This window comes from Scedosporium apiospermum (genome assembly GCF_000732125.1).
Source record: "Scedosporium apiospermum strain IHEM 14462 chromosome Unknown SEQ_SAPIO_0044, whole genome shotgun sequence".
In the NCBI taxonomy this organism is placed as follows: domain Eukaryota; kingdom Fungi; phylum Ascomycota; class Sordariomycetes; order Microascales; family Microascaceae; genus Scedosporium; species Scedosporium apiospermum.
Genome location: NW_015971745.1, coordinates 1,101,750 through 1,127,577, shown reverse-complemented (window position 1 = coordinate 1,127,577; position 25,828 = coordinate 1,101,750). Strand labels below are relative to the sequence as shown.

General features: G+C 49.8%; 5 protein-coding genes and 2 pseudogenes across 5 annotated transcripts; 3 read left to right on the top strand and 4 right to left on the bottom strand.

Moving 5' to 3' along the window:
• Nucleotides 1–1,027: 1,027 nt before the first annotated feature.
• Nucleotides 1,028–2,600, top strand: SAPIO_CDS1148 (FAD dependent oxidoreductase; the record flags this gene model as incomplete). Its single annotated transcript, XM_016784495.1, has 2 exons — nt 1,028–1,240; nt 1,362–2,600. 2 exons carry the CDS (start codon nt 1,028–1,030, stop codon nt 2,598–2,600), a joined length of 1,452 nt encoding a protein of 483 aa, XP_016646050.1.
• Nucleotides 2,601–3,208: 608 nt separating this feature from the next.
• On the bottom strand, nt 3,209–4,777 carry SAPIO_CDS1147 (uncharacterized protein; the record flags this gene model as incomplete). The annotated part of the gene is made up of 2 exons (XM_016784494.1): nt 3,209–3,363; nt 3,484–4,777. The coding sequence occupies 2 exons, from the start codon at nt 4,775–4,777 to the stop codon at nt 3,209–3,211; spliced, it is 1,449 nt and encodes a 482-aa protein (XP_016646049.1).
• A 725-nt stretch (nt 4,778–5,502) lies between these two features.
• SAPIO_CDS1146 (uncharacterized protein) lies at nt 5,503–7,724 on the top strand (the record flags this gene model as incomplete). The annotated part of the gene is made up of 3 exons (XM_016784493.1): nt 5,503–5,772; nt 5,844–6,005; nt 6,888–7,724. 3 exons carry the CDS (start codon nt 5,503–5,505, stop codon nt 7,722–7,724), a joined length of 1,269 nt encoding a protein of 422 aa, XP_016646048.1.
• A 148-nt stretch (nt 7,725–7,872) lies between these two features.
• Nucleotides 7,873–8,799, bottom strand: SAPIO_CDS1145 (annotated as a pseudogene; the record flags this gene model as incomplete).
• A 7,121-nt stretch (nt 8,800–15,920) lies between these two features.
• On the bottom strand, nt 15,921–16,328 carry SAPIO_CDS1144 (annotated as a pseudogene; the record flags this gene model as incomplete).
• Nucleotides 16,329–18,574: 2,246 nt separating this feature from the next.
• Nucleotides 18,575–20,582, top strand: SAPIO_CDS1143 (uncharacterized protein; the record flags this gene model as incomplete). Its single annotated transcript, XM_016784492.1, has 7 exons — nt 18,575–18,844; nt 18,929–19,317; nt 19,393–19,814; nt 19,878–19,977; nt 20,102–20,129; nt 20,186–20,266; nt 20,460–20,582. The coding sequence occupies 7 exons, from the start codon at nt 18,575–18,577 to the stop codon at nt 20,580–20,582; spliced, it is 1,413 nt and encodes a 470-aa protein (XP_016646047.1).
• A 941-nt stretch (nt 20,583–21,523) lies between these two features.
• Nucleotides 21,524–25,558, bottom strand: SAPIO_CDS1142 (uncharacterized protein; the record flags this gene model as incomplete). Its single annotated transcript, XM_016784491.1, has 10 exons — nt 21,524–21,764; nt 21,839–21,929; nt 22,003–22,120; nt 22,186–22,556; nt 22,635–22,655; nt 23,070–23,410; nt 24,038–24,496; nt 24,569–24,838; nt 24,959–25,352; nt 25,480–25,558. 10 exons carry the CDS (start codon nt 25,556–25,558, stop codon nt 21,524–21,526), a joined length of 2,385 nt encoding a protein of 794 aa, XP_016646046.1.
• Nucleotides 25,559–25,828: the final 270 nt, after the last annotated feature.

The following is a 25,828-nucleotide window of genomic DNA, read 5'->3' as shown; positions in this document are numbered from 1 at the left end:
ATGAACTAAATCTCACGGATCCCCTTGAGCAGGAGAATCTAAGACAAGCCGGATAAGATTTGGAGACGCTTGGGGGCGGCAAGGGAGTGGACGGGACCGTACCTGGCACGCATTGTGTGACGCGGTGCAATTGGTACCTCCACCCTTCAGCACACAGTAGCCCTCGTGAGTAAAACGTCGTCATTCTGTTATCTGGTTCATTTCCCGTCACCGAGCTATATCGTTGATCGAAGAGAACGTCAAAAGGAGGACAATTTCTAATAATTCCTATACTTGAATTTCCAGTTTTCCAACTGTACTACTTGTGAGGCACTGAGACGAGGTGAGGACATTTCGTAGTTGCTGATCGCGGCCATTTGCTTTTTACCTTGCTAATGGTGCGAGAAATCGCCTTGCGCTGACGACGTGTTTGAACTGATTATTCCATCTAGTTTACTTCTAGCCATGCATTCCGGGAATAACGGCCGATCCCCGCCTGTCGGGGAGAAACAACTGGATACGCACATCCTTCTAATATATTTGAAAGCGAACAACCATAAATTAAAATGCTTGCGGTTTGTACTCTGAAGGAAGGACGGGCGGGGTCTAGTCCTGGGTGTGGTACGATGACAGTAGGAACCGGACGCAAATTCGAGAGCACTCCAAAATGAAACGGTAAAGGTACACCTTGCCACGTCAATTACGTGACGCATATATATGTACTAATACAACTATACCGCCTGTTCGTAGGGCTTATAAGTCCGAAGTCCGAATACACGAAGCTTGGTATCGTTCTCCATGCTTGTTTCTTCCCGCCAAGGCGGGCTTATATACTGTCTTTATTAAAGGCCTTTAGCCCTATGAGCCAGAGGGGGAAATGAAGATACCGTGCGTGTTGATTACCGATCAGGTCTTTAAATTCCCGAGTGTCCCCCCGAGTCGTCCGCATCGTAGGATCCATCTCTTTAAGAATAGCGATCGTCTGCAAATCCACACAATCCTCTTATACTTCTCAGAACACAAGACGTACGGCACCCCTTAGCTGACAATGCTTAGCACCATGTTGCTGGAGGGGAGTGTACGGGTGAGCTTCGTGGTCGCGGTTCTCATGCAAGGTATCGCGGCCTCCTCCGGATGCTGTCGGAATACCATTTCCCGCGACGTTGTTGTAGTGGGCGGCGGCGCGTCTGGTGCTCACGCTGCCGTATGGTTGCGGGACCATGGCAGGTCTGTGGTCGTGGTAGAAAAGGCGGCCCAGCTCGTGAGTTTACCCTCCCTCCTTCTATGCCTACCAGTTTGGTTCGAGTGCGCTTCTGTCCAAGCTCTTGCAACAGCTGCTTTCGGTGCCGTTGTCACTGATTCTCAGGTACCCGGAAATCTAGGGTGGTCACACGGCTTTCTACGACGATCCGGCGACAGGAAAGGTAATCAACATTGGGGTTCAAGCATGGATGGAGTACAAGAATGCCTTCGAATTTGTGGAACGCATGAATGTGTCGACGAGCGGGTCGATGCAGTTCACCACGCTTGACCAAAAGTATGTGGATTTCAAGACGGGAATACCCGTCCCCGACTATACTGCACCAGCCTCCGACGACATGTATGCCGCTCTCCAGCGGTACCTCGATGTCCTCGAGAAATACGAAGATATGGTACTGCCAGGCTTTTCTAACTTTCCCGAACCCGGGTCTATCCCAGAGGACCTGACTATGCCTTTTGGGGAATTCGTGGAGAAATACAACCTCGAGGCCGCTGTCCCCCAGATATGGGACTCTACAGCAATGGGCCTTGGAGACACCATGAACGTGCCTACGCTGTTCATCATGCAGGCGTCCGGAGTTCCCATGGTCCGAGCCTTGCTGGGCACCGCAGCCGCAGCCGTTCCGCCCTCAGGCCGCCTGTATGACCTATTTGAGTCTGTCGCCGAATTCTTGGGTGACGACGTCCTGTACTCGAGCACCGTCGTCTCAGCGACTCGACATGACAAGAAGGGCGTTTCGCTAAAGGTGCAGACTGGTGATGGGGAGCTGGCTTGTATTGAAGCCAAGCGCCTCCTGATTGCCTTCGAGCCCACCCCAGAGAACTTGAAGCCATTCCATCCTGACCAAACCGAGAAGGAAGTCTTCGACAAGTTCGAGTTCGCCACCGTTTACGCTGGCCTCCTCCGACACCCGTCGCTGCAGAACAGCACCGGATACTCAAACAGGTCCCCAACCACGGGATACAGCAACTACACTGTCTTCCCTACCGCCTCCCAGGTCGGCCGCATCGACTACATCGGCGGTACCGAGGACCTGTTCCAGTTCACAGCTGTCGGCACTGAAGAGGACACTTCAGAGAGTATGCAGGCCCTCATTTCCGAGTCCATCGAGATCATGATTGAGGCGGGCACCATTCCCGAGTCTGAAGGTTCTCTTACTTTCCCTTACTTCGCGAACCACGGCAAGATGCATCCACGCGTCACTGCTGAGGACCTTAATGCCGGCTTCATCCAGAAGCAACTTGCCCTCCAGGGCCATCGCTCGACCTGGTACACTGGTGCCGCTTTCTCTGCGGGCTTCGCCACTGTTTTGTGGGAGTACAATAACGTCCTGCTGCCCAGTGTGATTGAGGGACTGTGATTGTCCGTACATAAGTTGGGTGATGCTTAAAGTTCCTTCCCTAGCCGAGACAGAAGACGGAGAAGGTCGCTATCAAGCATGACACCGCTGCCCTGTTATGGCCGGGGAGAATGTCATGCGAGAATAAATCAGTCTTTTGATCAAGTACAATCAGCACATATTCAAAGTATGAAATGTAATTAGAGTTGCACGGATGAGTTTCGAAACCCAGTCACAGATCAATGAAACAATACCGGGCCTTTTACATACAGGCGCGGCTGCCCTAGATATCGCCCGCTGGCGAAAGGCATTCGGTCCAACCAGTACCCCCCTCGCTTACTGATGCCCCTGGGTCTGTAACGGCGGTGCAGGCAAGACTTGAGATACAGATACGGGTAGTTTTCTCTCTAAGTCTTAGGGGGAACTGCCATTTGAGTGTGCCACGGTGCACCAGCCTGATATGCATACACATCCGACGTGCCATCATGTGGCCTAAGGACGCTCAAATTTAGAGTTATAACTAGAGTTTAACCGCCTAGAATGCGACATTGAAAAGATGGTTGACGGGAGTTTAGACCAGCTAACCTAGCCTCACAGCTCCAGTATCTCGTCAAATCTTGCCCACTTCACTAAGGTAGTGAATTCTTGGCGGAACTGTTTTCCGAAAGGATGCCGACCTCACGGGGAGAGATGGAGAGCTTGTTGATATGGTTCACACCAGCGATAGGTTGCTGATTGACAGCATTGGCGAGGGGGAGGGCCTCCACCAGTTTGAGGTCCTTTTCTGCGTGTATGTGTCGTCTGGTTAAATCCACGGCAGTTACTTTCGAAGAAGAGGATGACTCCTCTGCCAATATCCTTTGAACAAGTGTGAGCTGATACCTGGCCCGATCTGGAAACTCACTCAAGTCGGCAACTCCTTGGATGAATTCTGACTTGACAATATCAAGCCGCGAGGACGAGTGCCAGCCCTCCCAGCCAAGACGAACCAGCTCCGCGTCAAACTTCTCGCGCAAGAGCTTGCTATCCCATCGGTCCCGATTTGACACCTTGGCGGGGTTGTATCTTTCATCCTCTTCATCATACGTCTCTGGGATTGAGGGTTCCTCGGCGTCAAAGGGCTCATCGGTGTTGATCATCATTGGGTAGTCTCGGCCGTACCAGTCTGGTACAGTGCACGTTTGCTCCCAATCGATTATACCTGTTAGGTTGAACGTGTCGGGATCGACGAGGATGTTGGCTTCGCGTAAGTCGCAGTGATGCAAGGAGAATCGATCTTGATTTCCTGTGGGTTGATCCGGGAGGGGAAACAATACCGGAAGAAGCTCCAAGAAAATATCGCATAGTGACATCACATCATCGTACTCTTCCAGCGTATCTTGGTCGACGCCAATCTCGTCCATTAAGTCGGACCATTCTGCGTCGCTGGTGGTACGACCTAGGGACTGACGAGAGTTGGCAAGAATCTTGGCGGTGCGGAGAAATTCTCGCTCAATCTCAATCTGAGCCCTGAGCCACTCGTGGCACGTCGAGAAGGGTCCCCGATCACTTGTCAGGTAACGTCGGCGACCTGCATAGAAATTGCCGTCTACAGACGGACCGATACGGACCCCTTCACGTGTTTCATCGTTCGAAATTTTGTAAATGGATCCAATTTTGGAGAACTTGAGGCTTGAATCCCAAATTTGGGTCCTGAACTTGGCAAGATTCTCGATGAGCACCAGCTTCTTCTCCCAGGGGACCTTCCGCCATACTTTTCTCAGCTCGACTCCCGGCAGTTTCTCCAGGATAGCCCACTCATACCCGAGCTTGTTATCTACAGTGCGGGTTGAGCACCAACGAATGGGGCGCGGGACTGGTATCGAGGTATGTTGGCGGAGGAATTGCAGCGTCGCCATCTCGCTTTCCAATTTGAGTTTGGGGTCCACGGGAATCGCGACACGGAAGAGATAGGGCGTGGTCCATGAAGGATGTGTCACGTTGTAGATCTTATGGTGGGCTCCATCAGCAAGGAAGTCACAGCGGATCTGGTCTCCGGGGTCATCTCCTTCAGTTGGTATAGAGGACTGGACGATGTTTCTGATGATGTCGACGTCGGGTTCAAAAGGCCAGATAGGACTTGGGTCGGCAGTTTGGGTCCATTTGAGTCTGTCCTCTGGCAGGTACATCTGCCATGGTGTTTCCGTGGGCTCTGGCATTTGAGGATCGCGACCTTGTTGAGCAAACAGGCAAGGCTTGGAAGGGGTTTGGAGAGAGGTTTGTCCTCTGGACTCTGGGATGAGGGACCTGAAGTTGTGTTCTCGAGTGACGCTTAAATGCATAACAACTATGTATATGCAAGATCGCCATGTGACTTTTCGACCACCTCAAGTTTAAACCAGAGGGAGAGACAAACAAACCATTGAAAAGAAAAAGGAGAAATTGAAGGCTACACAAGGGCGGCAATTCACTCCTGGCCCTTTCCCCCCTCACCACAGCGTCGTACATAAATTTTTTTTTCCCTGACGGGGCACGGCATGACGGTCTGGCCGTTAGGATTTACGACGCTTCCAGACATCACATCCACGTACATGGTGTCTTCGTCCAACATCCTCGAGGCCAAAGGTCACCGAGAAGCTAGGTCACAGCTAATCTTGAAAACCCACAGCTAATTAGAAAGAGGCACGCTGCACAAAACAGGGTTTGAGATAGAAATATATCGTTGATAACGAGCGGCAATGTGCCTTTTAGCAGTGGGGTTCTCAGAGACCGGATCAATCCCACGGAATAGTTTGCAGCCTAGTGGGGGAAAACAATTTATTATCACAATCTGTGTGACACTGATATGTAGGTGAGATGTCGAGATTCCAATCACAAAACGCCATCTCCGAATGTGCAACCGTCCCACCCTGCAAATGTGCTATGTGACCATGAACTGTAAAAGATGGAGGACTTCCTGTGGGACGCGTTGGGACAAGATGGCCAGTTTTACATTGAGGGCCTGGACTCCCTGATGTTTTCTAGGCCCTTTTTCCCGTTCTTGTTCTTCCTCAGACACATACAATCCAGTCATAATTATATCACTGTGGGACATAAAGAGATCTTTCAAGCCTTCTTGGATGGCATTCCTGATGAGAAGCTCCAGAACTTCGGCTCGGGCGAGTATACTATCGCGACAGACTATACTAATGGGTACAGACTGGACCACCAGGGCGTAAGTCACTCTTGACCTTTACCCGTCCCTGTACAATGACCACGGTCTTCAATCTTACACTCCAATCGAAGTTGAACACCAACCCCGCCGAGCACCCATGGATTCACCGACTCTACGTTCAACCTGTTGGTGGCTCATCGTCGCAGTCAAAGTCAAAACGAAATAAGAAGAACAAATCGAATTCCTCTATCGCCGCGCGTTGCCACGCCACTGATGACGTCCAGCCACAAGAGGTTCGTGACGCGCTTACCGATAGCTACGATTCCCGAAGCAAAGATATAGCATATGCAGGGAAGGGATCTTAGTTTTTCTTTTACCTCGAGGATTCCTAAGGTCTTGAAAAGGAGTACTACCACAGCATAGTAACTATAAAGCTTGTGTGCGCGCTGGGGATGAATTCCTCTTTGTCTATTACGCTCAAGGGACTTCCTAAATGCCAGGAAGTTCTATTGAATTAATTGTGAACATCTAAGTCGTGTTCGTTTTTTGAAACCCTTGTTGGTGTCGTTTCCCCGGAGATCTCTATAGAGGCCTAGGCTTTATTACTGACGAGACTGCGGCTGACGGTAAAGTTCAAGAGACTTGAGATATTCAGTTTTAGATTCTTGCGGCTGAGGAAAGCTGAGACAACTAAATGCGCTACTCCCTATCGGGATGAGATGCTTGACGTGGTCGACATGAAGTAATGTTTGGAGTCTGCTCACATTGAGTGAGACTGATCTATTAATACCTTAAAATGCCTAGTTTATTCTCAACATTCGAACACGTTCTGTCGCGATTTTCCCATTTCGGTTTGTTCGATACGGAGCAATATATTCTCCGAGAGCTTCGAGAATAATGTTATGCTTACATTGGCGCCGCTCATCAATGCGAGATAAACGAATGTGACCCTTGCCATCCCTGCCAAGCCGATCAACCACACTAGTTTGCAGGGATAGTTAAACTTGTCACGAGAGTCTCCGATAAAAATAATCAGCAGATTAACGTCATCTTTATATTCTATCCTGCAATCCTCCTCTCAACATCCTGCGTTTCACGATCCCATCTTCATCCTACATCTCTTCATACAAAATTGCAAAAATATTACCGGTTAGCCTAATTTATGTCCCCTTAAGGGCGGACTGAGAATGGTCTTCGCTCTGTCTCGTCCGTCAACTGGGGTGACGATAGCAGCGCTTGCCCTGCTCCCCGTCGCTGCGACGACAACCTACCTCCTCATCCTCAATGCGCGCGTCTCCAAATCCACCTCCTCTACAGCGGGACGCCGTGCGCGCGCGCCATCAGGCTCGTTTATCGCCGCCATCCCTTCGTCCATCCCGAAACCCGTCTCCTTGCCAGAGGATGTGGCAGCCGACGACTCGGACTGGGTTCTTGCCTACGAAAGAATCACATCGGATCCTGTTAAACTAAGCTCGCTCAAGTACACCGCATCCGCTCTATCACAGGATCCCACATCCACGGAATCATCTGACCTCCTGACGGCGTATTCACGTGCTGTGCAAATCGCTTTCAGCCACACCCCGCAGGCATCGCTCATCCGCAAAGCGATGAAAGAACCCCAAGTTAAGCGCACCTTTGACGCCGACTGGATCAATAACCTTGCTTTTAATGTCGGAGATGTCGCCAACGGTATCTGGAGGGTCACGCATCGCGGCGGTTCGCCAAAGGGACTGGGCCGTGCGTCCGAAAGGATTGAGTGTATCGGCGACCCGCCGGCCAGTTACAAGGGTGAGCGTATTGGCGCTTTGATTATTGCCGCCGTTGAGGAGGTACAAGGTGGATCTGGCGATGAAGTCGTGTTTGTGAACGAGACTTGGATGTGGAGGAAGAAGGATGCCAAGTCAGTCATGATTGAAACAACTATTGGAGGATGGCTGCATGTTTTGCTTGCCAAATGGTTGGTCACCAAGGGTATTGAGGCAACTGTCTCTGGAAAAGGAAAGGAGGAGTAGAATAGCTTTGAGATTTACCTTATCACGTCTGTGATAGTCTGTACGTTTATCTCAACAAGGTTGACCCTCTCGCTTAGTTGCAATATACCCCCTACTGATAAGCTTTTGAAAATCTCATATTTGCTCCTGCTAGGCGTCTTGTTGCTTCTTAGGATGACTTGACATAAGTGGCTAGAACACGAGCCTTCTCCCTCTCGACAAACGCATCAAATGTACTCAGCGGGATTCCCCATTTCTTCACCTCCTCAATATCGACAAGGTCACTCATATGCCGCATGACCAGCTGGGCTGTGATGGATTTGTTGGTCTTGCTCTGCTCCTGAATTTCATCCTCCGACAGAGTTACAGCTTGCAACTCGCGCCCCGTCACCTCAGACAATTTCTTCAAGATATATCCAAGAGTGACCATTTCATCGGCGTAGCTGATCTCTTTCTCGTGGAACCTTTCTGGATCAAGCAGTGCCGCCGTCGAGAAAGCGCCAATGGTTTCGGTGTCGACCATGGGAAGCACAGTCTCTTCGCTGAGTGCCGTGAACCACATTCCTTTTTCGACTAGCCCGCCGTACATCCTCACGAATGGGTCGATGTAATTGGCCATGAAATTTCCCGGGCGTAAGATGGTCCAGCATTTGAGTCCAGAGGCACGAGTCTCTGCCTCGATATCCTTCTTTGAGGCGAGTATCAGGGCGATGATACCTTCCGGATCCCAACTTGGCGATTTCTCGGCGACGCCAGGGCCGAAACCGCTTGTGTAGACCACATGTTTCACACCCGCGTCTTTCGCTATCGAAAGGATGGACTTGGCCTGGCGCAGGTTGGCGCTAAGATCTGTAAAATCAGGCATGAAGTTGAGGAAGACGGCAGAACAGCCTGCTATAGCCTTCTTGAGGGCGTCTTCGTTGTCGAAATCTCCATGCCAAGTTTTGACCCCGAGGGACTCGATGGCCTTGGCTTTTGGGGAGGAGGGATCTCTAACGAGGGTGTGGACTTCTGCTCCTTTGGCGCGGAGATGGCGGGCGACGGCGCCGCCTTGGGTGCCGGTTGCGCCGCAGACAAAGACGGTAGGAAGACTCATCGATCTAGATAGTGTATCGATATTACTGTTGGGAATAACTTTAGGGAGAAGAAGAAAAAAAATACGTAAATAGCTTCGAGGGCATGAGAAACACCTGGCTCCATAAATCATGGTCTCACCGCGTCGGACATGCAGAATACGGCGGAATTCCGCCAAATCTCTGATATAATTAAATGAAGTCGTGTAACGGTTGTATAAGCTCGCTTCTCATGGATGTAATCCAGATTCGTTCTTCAGAGACTGAGAACGGGTTCAGTTCATCAAGATGACACCGAAGGCCACTGGGAAAGGGGATATCAATCCCCGTAAAACGATTATATCAATAGTCAGATCTATTACAGAAACAAAAATGACGCGTGATACGCTGAGTAGAATACCAGGGAAGGCTATTCACATTCATGGACACCCCCACGGACGGGAATCAGCGGCCTTCCGCAAGAAGCCGCTTCTCAGAGGAAGACGGAACTTCGTATCATCGTTTATTTTGTTGACACGTGCGCCTACCGTTGATATATAGTGCCGCTAACTCGCTAAATGGATGGAATCACGAGCATCCGCGTCGCAATGGCATTGATGCCTATCCCACTTTTAGCACATGGCAACCCCGACGAAGGTGAGAAACAAGGTTGACGGTGGTGTTTTTACATAGCGCTCAGTATTTCACGTTCACCCTCTCAATTTAGCTCTAAGATGGCTGAAAAGTTGTCACACTAGTCTCGAATGGTTTCGATAATGGGCTTCGTGTTAGCTTTGAGGGAGAAAATAACCACATGCTGATTCTGAGGGTTGTTTCATGTGATATGGAGCTGTATAGTATTTAAACGGCGTCAAGAGCATGGTTCGTGAAACTTGAAGGGAAACACCATTACAACTGTCTCCGCTTCCTTCGCTGTCATAGCGACTTCCTGCAGACCAACATTACCGAATACTCCCTAATCCAAAAATGGCCTCTGGAATAGCAAACTCTGAGCAGCAGGCGCTCTCGGACACCTCCAAAAGCACGCCCGTTGTTCATGAGGAGAATGCATGCCAATGCGACCTCCCTGAAAAGGACCCTCCCCAACTATCTCCCATCCAGACTGATATTCTTGTCACACGTATGGAGAGCCAACGCATGGCCGCGCGAGCAATTTTCCTCCACTTTCCGACGGTGGCCTCAATACCAAGCCGTACTTATATACCAACTGGGTTTAAATTATACATCTTCAGCCAGAACATGCCCGCTCCTACACTTCAACCATACTCACCGATACGAGGCCGAGGTATCAAGAAGACCCTCACCTATCGGAGACTAGCGAATGCTTTGGCCGCGGCAAAGGGCGTACGGAAAACTACACATACCTACCTCGACTATCCTCCTTTGAGAATACAAATACACCACGGCATCAGACCTGGAGAGGTCGCGAACTATATTGAGCTCTCCTATGATTGGACGCAGGAATGGGAGTGGACACTCTGCGTGTATTTCTCACTTGACAACTTTGGGCACAAGGCAGGCCATGGAACATTTTATTTTAAAGATTTACCGACCCGGCTGAAAGAGACAGTTCCGTGGAAAGACGCGGAGCAGACGTCAAGGGTAAGAGCAGATGAGAATTTGCAGCGAGATCCCGAGGGGCGGTTCGCGGATAGCCGCAAATTCTGCCATCGCGGGGAGCCTGCCCTTTGGTCGGGTTGGTTTTTCGTAAAAGGTTGGGACCGTGAACAGGTTGTGAATACGGACTTATGGGATCTGATGGAGTCCTGGCCGATCATCTCGTAAGTTCTACGGTTCACCTAGATTTTATCTGCATCCGCTAACGACATTCAAAGGGCTGACATGGAACAGCGAACGGGGCCAGGGACGTTTAAGAGGGTTATGGTATACCGGCGGGGAGTCGCATACGGCAATGACCTTCGCCGCCAGGGAATATCAGCGTGCGAAGAAGGCAGTGTAGCACAGAAATCATTCACCAACTTCTGCTCTCGGTTAATACCCGTTCCTGAATGATTTTTTATTTAATAATGAATACTAATAAAAAAAAAAAGAAAAGAAAAAGAGAAGGAACGCCCAGCCCAGCCCCCAATATACTTTGATTAATACTTTCTGAAAAAAGTAAGAGCTTCAAAAATCGCCCCTGCAAGGGCCGCCGCCAGGGAAGTCACGGCCGCCGCCCGCTTGGCCTGCTTCTTCTATGGAGAGACGTCTTCGGCGGGGGGGACCGGTCCATCGGTCTGGGTGCCGGTGGTGGTGGTAGGGCCGGCGGTGGTGGTGGTGGGGGTGTCGGTGGCGGGGGCGGCAGCGATGGTGGTGGGGGGCTCGGTGGTGGTGGTGGCGGCGCCGGCCCTGTCATTCGTGTTAGCTGACTGCGCCATGTGAAGAAACGGAAGCAATATTGTTCTTACTCGGCCTCGACGTCGGGCTCCTTCTTCTTCATGGCGGCGCCGAGGGCAGAGAAGTCTTTTATATTTCTTTTTAACGCTGAGTCAGCTTTCTTCGAGCTAGGGATAAGCAAAAAAAAAAACAGGACAGTCCAACAGTTCGGAAAAGACAGTCGACTGGAATGGCAGGATTGGAGAAACAATGCGGACGTGCATCCTTGAAACAGCAAAGGATCAAGCGGCGAAAACAAAACCAACGAGACAGGAGAGGGATTCTGTAGAGGACATCGAGAAGATAGCGGATCAAGGGAGCATAGAACAGTGAAGAGGGCGTGAGCGCGAAGCAGATGAATGACCGGCGCCGAACGAAGCAACGAGTTTGAATATTGACGATCTGGTTGGTAGACTTACGGGAAAATTTTGTTGAATGAAACCATTTTTGTTAAAAACCTTTTTTCTAAACAAAAAAAAAAAATCGTTTTGTCGACGGCTGGGGAAGAAGAAGAAGAAGAAGAAGTTCAGGCGAGGGACCTTCGACTTGGTGGAAAACTACCAGACCGAGCACACCGACACTCGGAGGAGGTCATGACCAGTCCCTTCCTTCCTTTCGTCCCCCGACGTCATGACCTGAACACTTTCGAGCGGGGTAGATATTCCTGGAAGGAGCATTAATTGACCTTGATACCTAACCTAGGGTCAATCCCAGAAACCGCAAGGCCGTTCCTGCAATTTTCTGCGCATAATACGTTCTAGCCCCTCGAAGACCCGTCCTGCTGTTTGGCACACGCCCACCCCCTGGTGGGGGCTTGGGGGATGCCAGGAACAAAAGCGACCTAGCGAGATACGAACAGTCAGGATGATACTTCCTGCACTTTGCCCCTCAATGCTGTTTAGGCGGACATTGGTCAAATTGGGGAGGTGCACCTTTCAGAGTATGTCAGTCGGCCAGCACCCTTGCAGAGGGAGATGCATTTGATGCTCCCGGAACTTCCGCTCCCTGTGATGCCAGTTAAGAGCTGGAGGGAATAAGGCTTGAGCTACTTTGATATGAAAAAGGGGGTTCTCTTTGGCACTCCAGCGGCTTTTAGACAGAGAAAGGTAGCCCTACCGCGTGGAAACCGTTCGGGTCACACCGTGTCGGAGAAGGCTTGGGCCTAAACGGGGAGAAACAACTCTTTTGGCCGTTTCCTGTAAAGTACTTTCCCCAGTTTGTCGGGTACTCGTACGTCTCGACAGGTTTTGGGAAAGCAATTCCTGATGTTCCATTTCTCGGCGGGCGTGAGTACTGGGAAGCGTCAAGTTCTAATCCAGGGTCGGGGCGCGATAAGCTTTTATTAATCCGCCTTTTTAGAAGTAGTATGAACGAGGGTGATGTTGAGAACGTTCTGGGTGTCTTTTAAATTGGGTATTTTGCGCGTCTTGGCCTGTTAAGATTCAAGTCCGGCGAAACCACCGATTCTATGATGTTCACAAGATCGAGACTAGGTTGACCAGTCTCCAAGTCCAATCTCGGGGCCTCATGGCCGCCACTTGTTGGTGCCTATTCACGCGGAGCTAAGTTTGAATTTTCATACAATTCGTATTCTCCAAGCCCGAAGACAGGGAAGCTATATGCCAATTTCTTGCTCAGCAAGAGAGGTATCAAAAAGATCCGTCACATTCTCCAGCTCACCCTCCTCCCCTGCAATTACTATTCCATCAGCGTCCCAACACGAGCTATCCTTCAACCACATCCGACCTCCTGTAATCGCGTCAAAGCATGTCATCTTGAGGGATGGAAACTCATGCGACAACACCCTCACAAAACGCGGGTTCTCAAGTCGGCATACAAGCGCCGTGGCCTGCTTCTCGATTCTTTCCTTCAACCGCAGAAAATCCCCATCAGGAACGTAGTGACAGCGCTTCGGATAACGGTACGAAGTAACGGTTTCAGAGAGTTCTGATAGACTCAGATTGATAATGAGGTCCTCAAGCCTGAGTTTCGTCTTCGAGATCGGGGGATCCAATAACCTTTCACACACGTTATCCATTCGACAGCGAAGTCGTTGGAGAGATGGGAGGAGGGAATTAATAAAGGAGCATAGATGCGTATTGGGATCTCCCATTCGGCTCCCGGGATAAGAGCCTGCGGTGTCAAATTCCAGTGAAGTGAGATGACGGATGGAAAGCAGGCCCGCCAGGGGTGTGACGTCGAGGTAGCCTCGACGTGGTAGTCCAAGCGCGGGGTTTTCGGGTCCCGCTTTAAGCTTCAGATATCGGAGGCTGGAGGTCTGTTGTAGCTTGCCAGCCAGAAGCGCCAGGGACATATTGAGCTCGCAGGTCAATTTATAGACGGTGTCGAGTTCGATGTCGTGGCGTTTTGATGTTCTCCATTCTGGTATCCCGTTGAGAAACAGTTCGGCCGTGACGATGTAGGGTCGGCACCTCTGGAAAAGCCTATCATCGTTCACAAGTTCTCTGACTGAACTCGCGGTCAGGCGAAGATCCCGGACGAAGATTTGCCAGGCCAAGTGATACCATCGCCTGGAAAGAGTGAGGCAACGAATATTCTGGCGGAAAAAAGTAGAACCCAAGTCATCGAGGATAAGGAGGAGTAGCTCCGCGGGCAGCTCCATTAATGGCATTGCAACTTGGAAAGAGAATATCTAGGTGGTCTATCATGTTCGAGGAGCGCGTCACTTTTGAGTCTTCGACGATCATGCGCCAGCTTCCAGAGGAGGGGTTCCAACCAAAGCCCAACAGCTGCCAACAAGTGCATCTTGACGTCAATTTTTGACTCCCTTCGTTCCACATCCCTTGCCTTTGCTTCAAAACAGCCCGAAACTCAGGAACAAAAGTGGCTGTGATTTACGACGTCTATTTCTTAAGCATACGTCTTGGTCGGACTCTCCAACTTGGCCACAGCCAGTAGTAAAACGGGAGGTAAACAAGCCCCAGTCCTATAATAATTCCAGTGGTAAAGAGCTGGAGGCCAGCCCAACAAACAGCCCCGAACCTCAAGCCGATCAGCCTCAACGAGTCATTAACTTGGTAGTAGTCCTGTTGCCGAGCTATAAAGTATAGATTGCCTTCATCAGGGTCAATATCGATGTATACCGGGCTCTGAGGCGCCCCATCGCCTTCTTGAGGGAGACAACTCTTGTCAACCGTTCGAAGGGTGAGGACGCTAATGAGTCGAACGGGGGCATTATAAAACGGAAGAAACCAGACAGAAAACGTCTGTCTGATGTTTACGTATAGAATGCCAGCTGATTTGTCGAATGCTGATGATACAGGTTTAGTCTTTTGGGAAGACAGGCGGGCCTGAAGAATGGTTCTGTTGCAGAAACGTACAGCATGAATCGACATAGAATTCTATCTTCGGGCTAAGAATTCGATACCAGCGGTAAATCATCAGCACGAACCAGCGCGAATCGAGTGTTGCGGAGCCGGGGACGGAAACGCCCGAAAAGGATGGCACTCGGCAGAATGGGTGTTCGAAAGCCGCATCGGCAACGAAATATTTTGCAACTGTCGCCGTCTGCTCCGCTACATCCCCATGGCAAAGTCCACACAGAACTTTGCGAATATCAGCTTCTAGTGTACGATGTTGTCGTCAGTGTTGAGGAACTCAACCCAGAAATCGAACTGAACGATCGTTGAGATGCCTACCAGGATTTTCCATTCGTTGAACGAGATTCAAATAGTGTCACCAACTTCCTTATAATTGCTAGGGGAAGGAAAGTTCAAGATTGAGGTTTTACTCCCTTAAGTCTCGACTCTGCTCAACAGCTGATGCTCAGCCCAGAACTTCAAGTGACTGGACATGAGATGAGGTTGAATGTGGAGATCCGGCATGACGTAATTAAAGCCAAAGGAAGTTTGTTTTTGAGAGTTTAACAGCCTCGGACGGAATATTCAGTCCACATATGTCCTAGTTTGTTGTCAATGAGATTGGGGAGGTGGCCTATTGTCTCTTCCGTCTACTATATCAAACGGGGAATTCGAGACGTGCTGCGACCAAAATGGGAACGCGATTTTCTTGGCGCACAGACAGGAGGACAACGACTGAATGAAACCTACGTCTTTTGTTTCCTAAAACCACCGGATCTTGAGCGGGAGCCCTGGCAGATAAGGGTTCCGTATATGCGAGAGTGGCTCCTTTAGATGTAGCTGATTGCAATCGTCTTGTCAGAACCAGAAATATCTGCCACTTCAGAAGAGTTCACGAGATTTGAAAGATGAACATCTCGATTTAATATTAGACATGACATGGCCAGAGAAACCGAAACTTTGTTTATAGGAAAGGGTCACTCAAAATACTAATTCGAGGGTGTGTTGTGTGGAGGAAGGGTGATTGATATTGCATTGCTGTTCGAATTTTATCTCGATTGTCTCCACTATCTCGGATAAAATTGTATCACAGCGAAACAGAAATTTTAGAGCCGTTTCCTATTTGTTGGTTATGGTACTTCGTAGATGGGCCATATCCTACAGTTGCAGTGCCGGGACGTAAGTATAATTAGACTTGGGGACTTTGCGCGACTCGAGTTACATGTAGGCTTGAAGATTCAACAGGGATAAAGATGGCGCTCCCAAAGACCCTACCATCTACTCCACCCAAATAGATAGATACCTCCTAGACGGTACGTAGTTCTGTTATATCCACGCCGATACGTAGATAAGCCCGTGATCCATTGGTGGCCTCAAGCTGTCAAGTTTGACGTCTTTGAAAACACGACTAGCCAACGAGTATGAACCAACCGGCTGGGGGCGGACATTCACTTCTTACAGACAGCCTCAAGCCGCCACCCATCGGGATCGACAACAAATGCCGCAAAATACTTCGGCCCGTAATGCTCCCTCAGACCCGGCGGACCATTACACGTTCCCCCATTTCCAACAGCTGCCGCGTGGAATTCCTCGACCGCCCGACGGCTCGGCGCGTTAAATGCCACGTGGCTTCCTTTACCCGGCGGCGATGCGTCGTCCCCGTACTCGAAAATATTGACGGCTTCATGCTCCGGATCGGGACCGTATCCTAGGACTGGTTTAACACGGCCGGGCGGGCTTTCGTAAACAAGGGTAAGACTGAGTGGAGCCAGGATGGCAGTGTAGAAAGCCTTGGCGATGGTAATGTCACGGACGCCGATGGAGATATGGCCGATGATTTGCGTATGTTCTGCCATCGATCGGGAAGCGGGCTTCACTCACGGGATTACAATTCAAAGGAGGCCGGACAAGGAAAAGAGATGACAAAGTTGAAGTTGGAGAGGACACTCCCAAATCGTCTTGAGCCGAATGCGGCGTATCGCTCGGGGGGAGAAGGAATCGGTTATGCGAGCTCTGTGAAAAGCTATTGGTAAGTGAAGGTTGAATCTTCACGATGATCACCCCGCATTCTGTTTTTTAGTGAATCCCTGTCACATCACCACTACACGCCTGGCAAGACGAGTGATGCCAAGTTCCGGGCTTTGCACTCTAAATTATATCGAGATCTTTGTGCGGATAATAGCGACCTTCATATTGGCCCGATGTCCCTATTACTATGAAAAATTCCTATGAGTTTGAAGTTGACACTCACCAAACCTGTGCTCATAACGTCGCTGCTAAAACCGACGATAGAGAGGGGTGCTTTGTTGTTTTTAAATTTACTTTTAGGGAAATGCAGGAGTCACCATCTATCCGTCTTGGTACCTGAATCGGGTTGCGAGCCTAGTAATATCTTAAGCTAGCGTGCAGGATAGAAAGAGGGCTTAAAATCAAGTGCCGCTAGCAACCTTGTTTAATTCGACATCAAACCACTAAGTATCCAGTTCAAGGAGTTCTGAGTATGAAGAAGAATAGCTACGATCCACTTGGGATAAGCTTTACGATCTTCTTTGCGTAGTTGTGCGACAGTAATAAATCATACTAGGACCTGGCATGGCGTCCCATGAACCGTTCTTTGATACAGTCGATTCGATACTATAAAAAATGTTCGAGGATTGTCGAGTAGCACGCTTATGGGGTAAAAAACACTTAGAGGGCCTAAACCCAATGGTACAGTCGAACCTATCGCATGGTCACGGAGCCATAGATCTCCTGTCTCTTTCAGCTCACTAATGCGGGAAGTGGGAGGGATTGGACTTCCGCGGTGCTCCCCAGCCTGTCAGTTTATATCAACAATGCAACAACCTGTAAAGCTGGACCAAAAGCAAACTTTCCTGTGAAATTTGGAGCAATCTGTCCTGCTCCTCATATCTCATTTTACAGTCATGAAACTACCATCACGAAGGCAGGGCGCACCCTTGACACCGATGGTAATGCTCGGTTGTTCCAACTTTGGATCCTAGTCCATTAAGCCGATTCCGTGTCTTTTCGTAGGCAGGCTTCCCGATCGTTCTTTACCGCTACTTCTAGAAGGCACAGAAGCTGGCGGTGTGGACTCGAAGGCTCTCAGATACATTCGCGAGATGGGACCAGGGTCATAGACGTAAAAGGACGGCAACCCTTTGCCCCCACCCTTCTCAATTCGAATTCAGTTCTCCGAGGTAGCACCTGGGCGAGCACGCGTTTTCGGTGTTCTAAACATGCCCGACATGAGAGGCGCGAAGGGGTGGGGTGCGCCGGCCAGGTGGTCACGCCGGTCTACAGATGGGTCAATGAGACCCTGTCAGTATTTGGGCTAGACCATGTGTGTTATCTCTCGAGCATTGGACCTCATCTGGCGTGCCTCTCCATCCCCAAGCTAGGTAAATACCATCAAGATATAAAGTGGCCATCTTGCTTCCAGTTTGTGCGTCTGAAGAGGCTAGTTGGCGGGGGTTGATTAGGGATGGTCGGAATTTGAATCATTGAGCCAGACCTACATAGCCCCCGAAGAAGCACGGTCAAGAGACGTAGCTGACGGTGGCGTCGAGTGCCAGCTTCTCAACAAATGCCGAATCACAGATTTCCATGAACGGCCTGTTATTGGGGCAGTTTACTGGCATGCATATGCGTAGGGAGGTGGTATTCACGGGTCGGGGCCCAGTGGCCTGCGGCCGCATGTTGAGGGTGAACGTTGAGATGCCTGGCTTGCTGGCCCCAATCCATTCGGCTGGCTACGTCGCTCAGCAAGCAATCGTGCTTTCTCTCTCCCCAGCCGCCCGCATTTTCTTAACTCCTCGGGGAGCTACAGTCACCCCTTACCGTCCACAGATAGCTGAATTTGTAGTTCCCGAACGAGTCTTTCATGAACAGATCTTAGAGCATCATGCCGCTCTTGACCGGAAATACGACATGCTGACCCCCCTCTTCCCCGTTCCCCGAAGACATTGGTGGTCAATAACGCGTGGCGGAAGGGAGGGTATACTAAGTCTCTACTCCCCACCTTTTGCTTTTTGAGTCCAAGGAATTTCCCTCGGATTGAATCCGGTAGACAGAGAGTCGCTGGAAGAAGGTGTGCTCCAAGATGATCGTGACCATCCAAAAGATTGAGATATCTAACCTCCAGGATGACCATGGTCCTCAAGACCATCCCAATACTCGACCCTCCTACTGGACACTATGGCTCCCCTACCTGAAGTCATGGAGCAGATCTTCTCCCCGCGTCGATATCAATTTGGATGTGGGAGGGACGGGCCGTCCCAGCCCACTCCGGACAGCGACCGTCATCGAGCTAGACCCCGCTGCTTTTTCCCTTCAAGGCCCAATAGCGTTCACCATTCAAAGTCAATGCGATGTAAGAGTGATTCCTTACATTCAACATTTTCATCGTTATCATGACCCTCGAATATCAATTGATTAACCTAGGAGTGAATACTAGGATACCATCAAACTGACAGACTCGCTCGACCTCAAACCGCTTACATTATTCACGCTGCCACACACGAGGAATTTAAGAGATGAACTTCTAAAGAAGGTCGCGTCATTTAAAGAGAATGACGATGTTTTCTGTGATGCCTTTTTAAGCACTATTCTGGTGGTATTACCCTCTCGTGATGGAGCCTCCATCAACGAATCCGCCATTGATTTGCCCGAAGAATGGGGTTGCCACGACTTCTTCTTGACTCACACGGCTGCCAACAGAAAGATTATGTCTCCCGGGCCCTACTTCTTTTCTAGCAGAGGACTTTACCAGGCCTGGAGACTATTTCCTGATGAGGTTGATGCCTTCGTTTCGAGTACTCTTCCTTCACAGCATGATCCGTATACGTAAGTCAAACTGTTCAGACAGGAGAAGAGAAGCAGGTTGGCAGCTTTCAGGTGTATTTTCTGACATCACTCTAGGTACGAGAATCTAAACGCTATGGCGTACGGCGGTCCTCATCTCTGTGTAGCTGTACCTTCTAGGCTAAGATTCTCAGACCGCAATGAACCTCTAGCTGGCATGCGAATTGCAGTCAAGGACCTCTTCCATCTTAAGGGCATTCGTACAGGGTGTGGAAACCGAGCCTACAGGTCACTCCGCGAAGACGCAGAAGTCTCGTCTCCTGCCTTACAAGACTTGCTGAGACTCGGATGTATCATCCTGGGTAAGACGAAAACGGTGGAATTTGGTGGTACTCAGGAGGTCATTGGCGACTGGTGTGACTATTCATACCCATTCAACGTCAGGGCTGATGGATACCTGGCTGCTACGGGGAGCAGTACAGGGTCTGCATCTGCGTTGGCAGCTTACCCCTATATCGATGTGACCCTGGGCACCGACGGTAAGACCACTTTCAGTGGATGTGTCGCCACAATAGTACGACGTACTGACTTATCTTCCGCAGCCGGTGGGAGCGTCCGAGACCCGGCGGTTGCCCATGGTCTCTTTGGCTTCCGACCGACCCATGGCGGTGAAGCCGCAGAAGACGTTGTGCTTCCCTGCAGGTGTGTTTTGTACAGAATATGGATCCCTGTATTATTTGAGTACCTCATTAATGGGCTAGAATAGTGTCTTCCATACCCTAGGTTTTCTCACCCGAAGCAGCGAGCTGATGCTAAAATTTGGCAGCCATTGGCCGAAGCCTTTGACCAAAATCGTAGGTACTAGACAAATCCGCCAAACTCTTGGAGATGCTAAGTTTGTCTTCCTTAGCACTTCCGGCCCAAGCGTATCCTCTTTCCAGAGGAATTCCTCGCCAATCGTAGGGATGTCCAAGAGCTCGTTGTGAAGCTGGTAAATTTGATGGCAAAATGGCTGGGTGCAGAACTTTGCCAGATATCAATCGAGACTCTATGGGGAGCAACGAAGCCGGCTAGAATACAGAAGGGATTTTTCGAGACCTTCCGTAAGGTATCATGGTTCCGGAAATGACTGTCTTTTATTCTTCAAATTGTCTCTACTCTTCTAAGGCTAACATTTCCTCGAGACGTTTATCGACACCGTCTACAGCGAATACTGGAAGGATTCCAAAGAATTCCGCCAGGAATATGAGTTGAAATACGGCACGAAGCCATACGTCTGCAAAACTACTCAGTTTCTATGGTATTGAAGCCGACGACTTCGAGCTGGCTATGATGGTTTGAAACTGACAAGGATTATAGGAAACAGGGGGAAGCGATGTCTCTCTCTCGAATGCAGGAAATCCAGGACGAAAGAAGCCTGCACAATGAATGGTTTTTCCAACATTACCTCAAGGACGAGGAATCGATCATCGTAGTGCCTCGATACAAGTTGGATTATCGGGATGAATACCTCCCGTAAGTTTGACGGTATGCAAATGCCATGGCGGCACATTTCATATTAACCCTGTTTCTCGGGACCAGAGGCCCTGAATACCGGCAGTACGAAGGCTTTGATTCGAATCTCCATGCCTCCTTCTCCGGAGTCCCAAATGTCATAGTTCCTGGTATGTTGAATACGATGGCCCCAATTCCTCGACGATCAACAGTCTAACCTTGTCTCGAGTCGGTCAATGTTCATATGAATCTGAAATTACGGGAAGAAAAGAGCATTTCCCAGTTTCTCTGTCAATAACCGCACCAAGGGGTAAGTAAGAAGCAAGAACTCCTTTCCCATGCAGAACTGGATCCATCAGGCTGATGATGCATGCTTTGAAGGCAAGGACTTTGGGCTTTTGAGCCTCGTCCATGACTATCTGAAGGAGAATAATCTGCCAACGGCAGTATTGACCGGCAGGGAAGCATTTCCAGTTCGCTCAGAATGAAATTGAAGAGCATGGAAGAAAACATGAGGACAAAAAAAGAGAAACTGAGAAAATTTCGAATACGAAAAGAAAGAGTGATATAATCAAAGAAGGCGAAATCTTCAGTTGAAGACCATGAATCGGGCCTCGATGCTTTCCCTCGGCCGAGCGTTAGCTGGACAATTTGAATCCGCGAATGCGGCATGCGGGCACACTTGGAGTAAAAAGTTAGATTGATCGATGCCGAGCAGGGTATCAAGATCAGGGGATGCAAAACGAAAGTATACTCAACTCCTTGCAGACTGATCCATGCTTGAATCGAAGTTCTTGATGATGATACACTCGTTCTTTCTCATGTGATTAAAATAGTACCATCGGTGATTGCTGTTGAAGCGTAATAGGTAATTTTCGCCCACATAATGGGCATACACGATGTCGTGTGCCAAGAGATCTTCATCAGCCAAGGTTCGAGCATCAAGGAGAGCGAGAGGCGTGTCCTCTAAAGGCTCGATGAGCGGGCGCCAGATACTGATTTCCAAAGGTTAAAAAGGGTCAACGGATGCCCTGACCGGTCCGGTTTTCCGTGTGTGCTTGAGACTCACTTCACAAAGCGGACTCTTCCTTTCGCTAGTTCCTCTGCATCCTCGCCGAAGTAAAGGTGAAGGCGGCTCAAAGCAGCTTCGGGGGTTTGATCTTGAAGTCGCCCTCAAGATGTGAGTAGGGCTACCTCTCGGGAGATGATGGTCGTGGAATCATTTGCACAGACCTGTATGAGCATTCCGGGCGGGTGGCCGCTTCTCCTGCCACTTGTAGCGTCGACCACGTTTCACTTCACGGAGCTGGTAATACCCGAGATCAGTGAGGGGCCCATCTTCGATGAGCATCTACCAACTCGTGTGATGTCAACTGTTAGAATACTGCTACTCACTACATAGTCAAAAGCTTGAACCTTTTCCGCATCTAGGTACTCCTTTAGGAACGACTCCATATTTGACAGGTACTCCGTTTCGATGGCCGTCCTACTCTGTAAAGCTGTAGCTCCAGGAGGAATCTCTGCAAAGGCAAAGCCATGTTTATCCAGGGAGAATTCGCTTTCTCTCCCTCGCCCGTCACTAATTTGTACATCGTGCGAGTCGTACACGGAGTTGGTCTTGGGTTGGTCTGCTGGAAGTGGTAGGGCCAAATTGAATGGCTTCTCTGTCTCCCATTTTGGAAGCGGAGCAATAAACTTAATCGTGCCCGTTGTTTTACGGCATGGAGCCCAGTCCAGGTCTGCTTGAGAGAGATCCGGGTACGCCTTTTGAGAGCGGTTCTGGAATGCTAGAGGATCCAGGTCAGGAGAAAGTATGCTCTTTTTGCATATAACGCCGCATGATGGGTTGAGAAGAAATCACTTACCCATCTTAAGGTCGTACTCGTCTTTTGAAATGCGAAGTAGTTGGTGTCAATTTGTAGAAATAATGTTGGTGATGGTGCTCACATATCCAGGGAACGCCGCAAGCTAATAAATGAGCAACGCTAGCCGTGTGGTCTTAGAAATATGAAATTAGAATTATACCTTGTAATTTAGGGAGATTCATATAAATCGTAGAGAGAGAGGGTCTCTATAATGTCTCTAGGTTAAATACATGAGTTGTTGCGTTTCGTTTCAAGTGGCTCCATATCAAAACGTCAAAGCAAGCGCTCTTTCAGAAACATGATAGAGAGCAGGGCCTAAAAAAAAAATAAAGAGATACTTGTATCAACTGCAGACATGCGCTAACTGACTCCCTCATCCCCAGGCTTCCTGCATAAAAGCATTCCCACGCTGTTACCCGCCCTCGAAAACGCTACAGGTGCATGGTAAATTCCCGCAGCTTTCGCATGGTTCCTCATCCGGCTCGCCATCACCATCACTGCGATCATACCAAACTTTGCCTCCAAATTTTTGCTCGATCAATTTAGCTAGAGCCGTCTCTTGAGTAGTAGATAGAATTCCGCGCTCTACGTTGTTCCAGTGCTTGGGGATGTTGCCGCGGGGCCTCTGGACCGTGAAAGAGGTATCTGCATTGAGGGCTTCCAGGACACAGGGGTAGATTGTACGCCAGGGTTGTTTCTTTGGGGTGCCTGAAGTTGGGTTGGACCCGCTGGTCTGGCCTTCGACGGGAGGACTGGGCGCCATGATGGAGCAGGCCCTTCGCGGGATGTCAACTTCAGCTGCTGGTACGTATATCATGTTAGCTACATTCACTCCCAAAGAAAGGAAGGGCGAGAGGGGGGAAATGAAGGAAGAGCTACAAACTCGTCAAGGCTCTCAACGTTTCAAATAATGATGAGAGCTGTACTTGGATTTGACCCAGGAAAGATCTCAACTAACGTACTCTAGTTACCTCTCTCAACATTGACATTATATCTTGACAACCCCTCGGTTTACCCCTTCCCTCCAGTCCGGTCTTTCTTCACATCATTCCAGGACGCCTTTGGTCCCCAAGATGCCCGGCCTCCTCTCGGGATTCTTCATGGATGTGACATGTACGGGCTTCACACCTGGCTGCATGTGCTGCCCATGCATGCTTCGTCTAATTGGCTGTAGACATATCACGGGATGCACACCACTGAGATTCCTGATGTGTTGTGTAACCTCGCATATGTGAAAAAGGAATGGCACGACTGAGAGACGAAAATTCACGTCGGGGCGGGGGACCGGATTTATTTTGCCTCTGATTTGGCAGCTTGGTCTCTGGATGGCCATGTCATGCAAGAATTGGCCCCCAACATTCAAAAGACTTGCTTTTACTGAATGTGCAAGCTACGTGGCAGACCGGAGTGCCCGCGGTGCGTAAAAAACCTGCAGGGCAGCGAGAACAGTCTGAGCGACGGCCAGCAGGACCGTCACGAACCCAAACACGAGCACAGCCCAAAACGTCCACCATTGCAACGTGTTTCTCTTGTCCCTCCACAACTGCCCTAGGTTCTTGGGCTCTTGGAGGCGGACATGCTCGCTGAGGCATTGAAGCCTGGCCCCAAGGATAGGAAAATCGTTATGCAAGTCATAGATGCGCTTGGGTCTGCAACCAGGAAAGTCGAAGGTCCACTTCCCGCCGCAAATGTCGCGCAGCAAACGATCCCTTGTCTCCCGGGGGACCCCTGCAAAGGCTTTGTCCTCACTGAACACCCGTCGGGATTCCGGATTCTGCCAGTATATCAGATGGAGGGAGAGGATTATCTCCCGCGAGAGATCTGTCAATGTCCGCTCGTCCGCAATACCGTCGACAACACAACTATTTGCACAAGATTATTATTATTTGTTCGCGTCGTACGAGGAGTGGCTTGGGACTCAGGAGTAGACTGACCTTTGCAGCGGGGTCCGGCCCGCTGTGCGCTCGTCGCCCGAATTAAGGAGACATAATGTAGCCTGCCTGAAAAGAAACAAGGTGTTGGTAGTACCATCAAAGTCCAAATGCGTGCCCAAAACATCCGTCCACACAACGTTCATCTTCAAAGTCCTGATCATGACATCGGCGTTGAATTTACCAGGGTCCAACATCTGCCCTTGGTCCACTGCGGTCTTCCCGTTTGGGGCCATCAAAGGCAACATATCGCCGAAACCTGCCAAGAAATCACTGATGGGTCGGTGAGGATTTGTGCTCACTATCATGGAATTAGAGTAGCACATAAACCGGTGTGACGTCAAAGGGCAAGAATCCTGTATTTGAAAATGCCGGTAATAGGTTCGATCTGACCCGACGGGCTCTGCCGGCTTGTAGAGACACGTCATGGCCCCGATGAGGCAGAAGACGGCGTATTGCGACACTCCGTGATACTCGTTCGCCTCTTCAGTGTTGATAATGCGCCGATCCTGAAGGTACTTGACTGCAGATTCCCATGTTGCAATCTCATTGTTCAAGAGATAGTCTTGGAGGGTGAAAACCGCCTCGAAATACCAGCATGCTGTTTCCGATAGCGTTGATGGTGGACGCGCAATTTTCGAAAAGAGATTTTGATAAGGTTGTACACTGTGAAGAATATGGTAGGCTTGAAAGTCAACGTTCTCTCCGCACCGGCTGGTGGCAGAGGAAGCTCCGAATACCTCGCGGAAACGCTGTTGATGGAGGCCACAGATTTCCGGACGAGACCCTGGATAGAAATGGTCAGATGGCCCGTGTTTCTCATGCATGAGAAGAAAGGGAGAGTAAAAGCTATAAGAAAAGAGGAGACAGAGAAAGGAAATGCGAGGGTTTACCAATTTGGCAATAGGGTATACCAAATGGGCCATCCAGCTCTACTCCGTTCGGCGCCAGACTAACTGCCTCCAGATCATGAGCCATTCTGAACTTGGTCATCCTGGTATCTTGAGGGTCATCGATGTAAAAGAAGTTTATTCAACAAGAAAGAAGCAGTCTACAGTTATATAATGAAAAGAATGCCAGTCCCCTCTCAACGAGGTTTCAAGCCTCGACTTCTACAATGGATGAGAATCATCGATAGCCCAAAAGCCGTGAACCTATCGAGGATCTGTATCACCTTGCTTCGCCATCGTCGAGCGCATCAGGACCTAAACTGCACACACCTTTAACTCAGCCCCTTCCTTATAATCTGAATACATTTCTCGG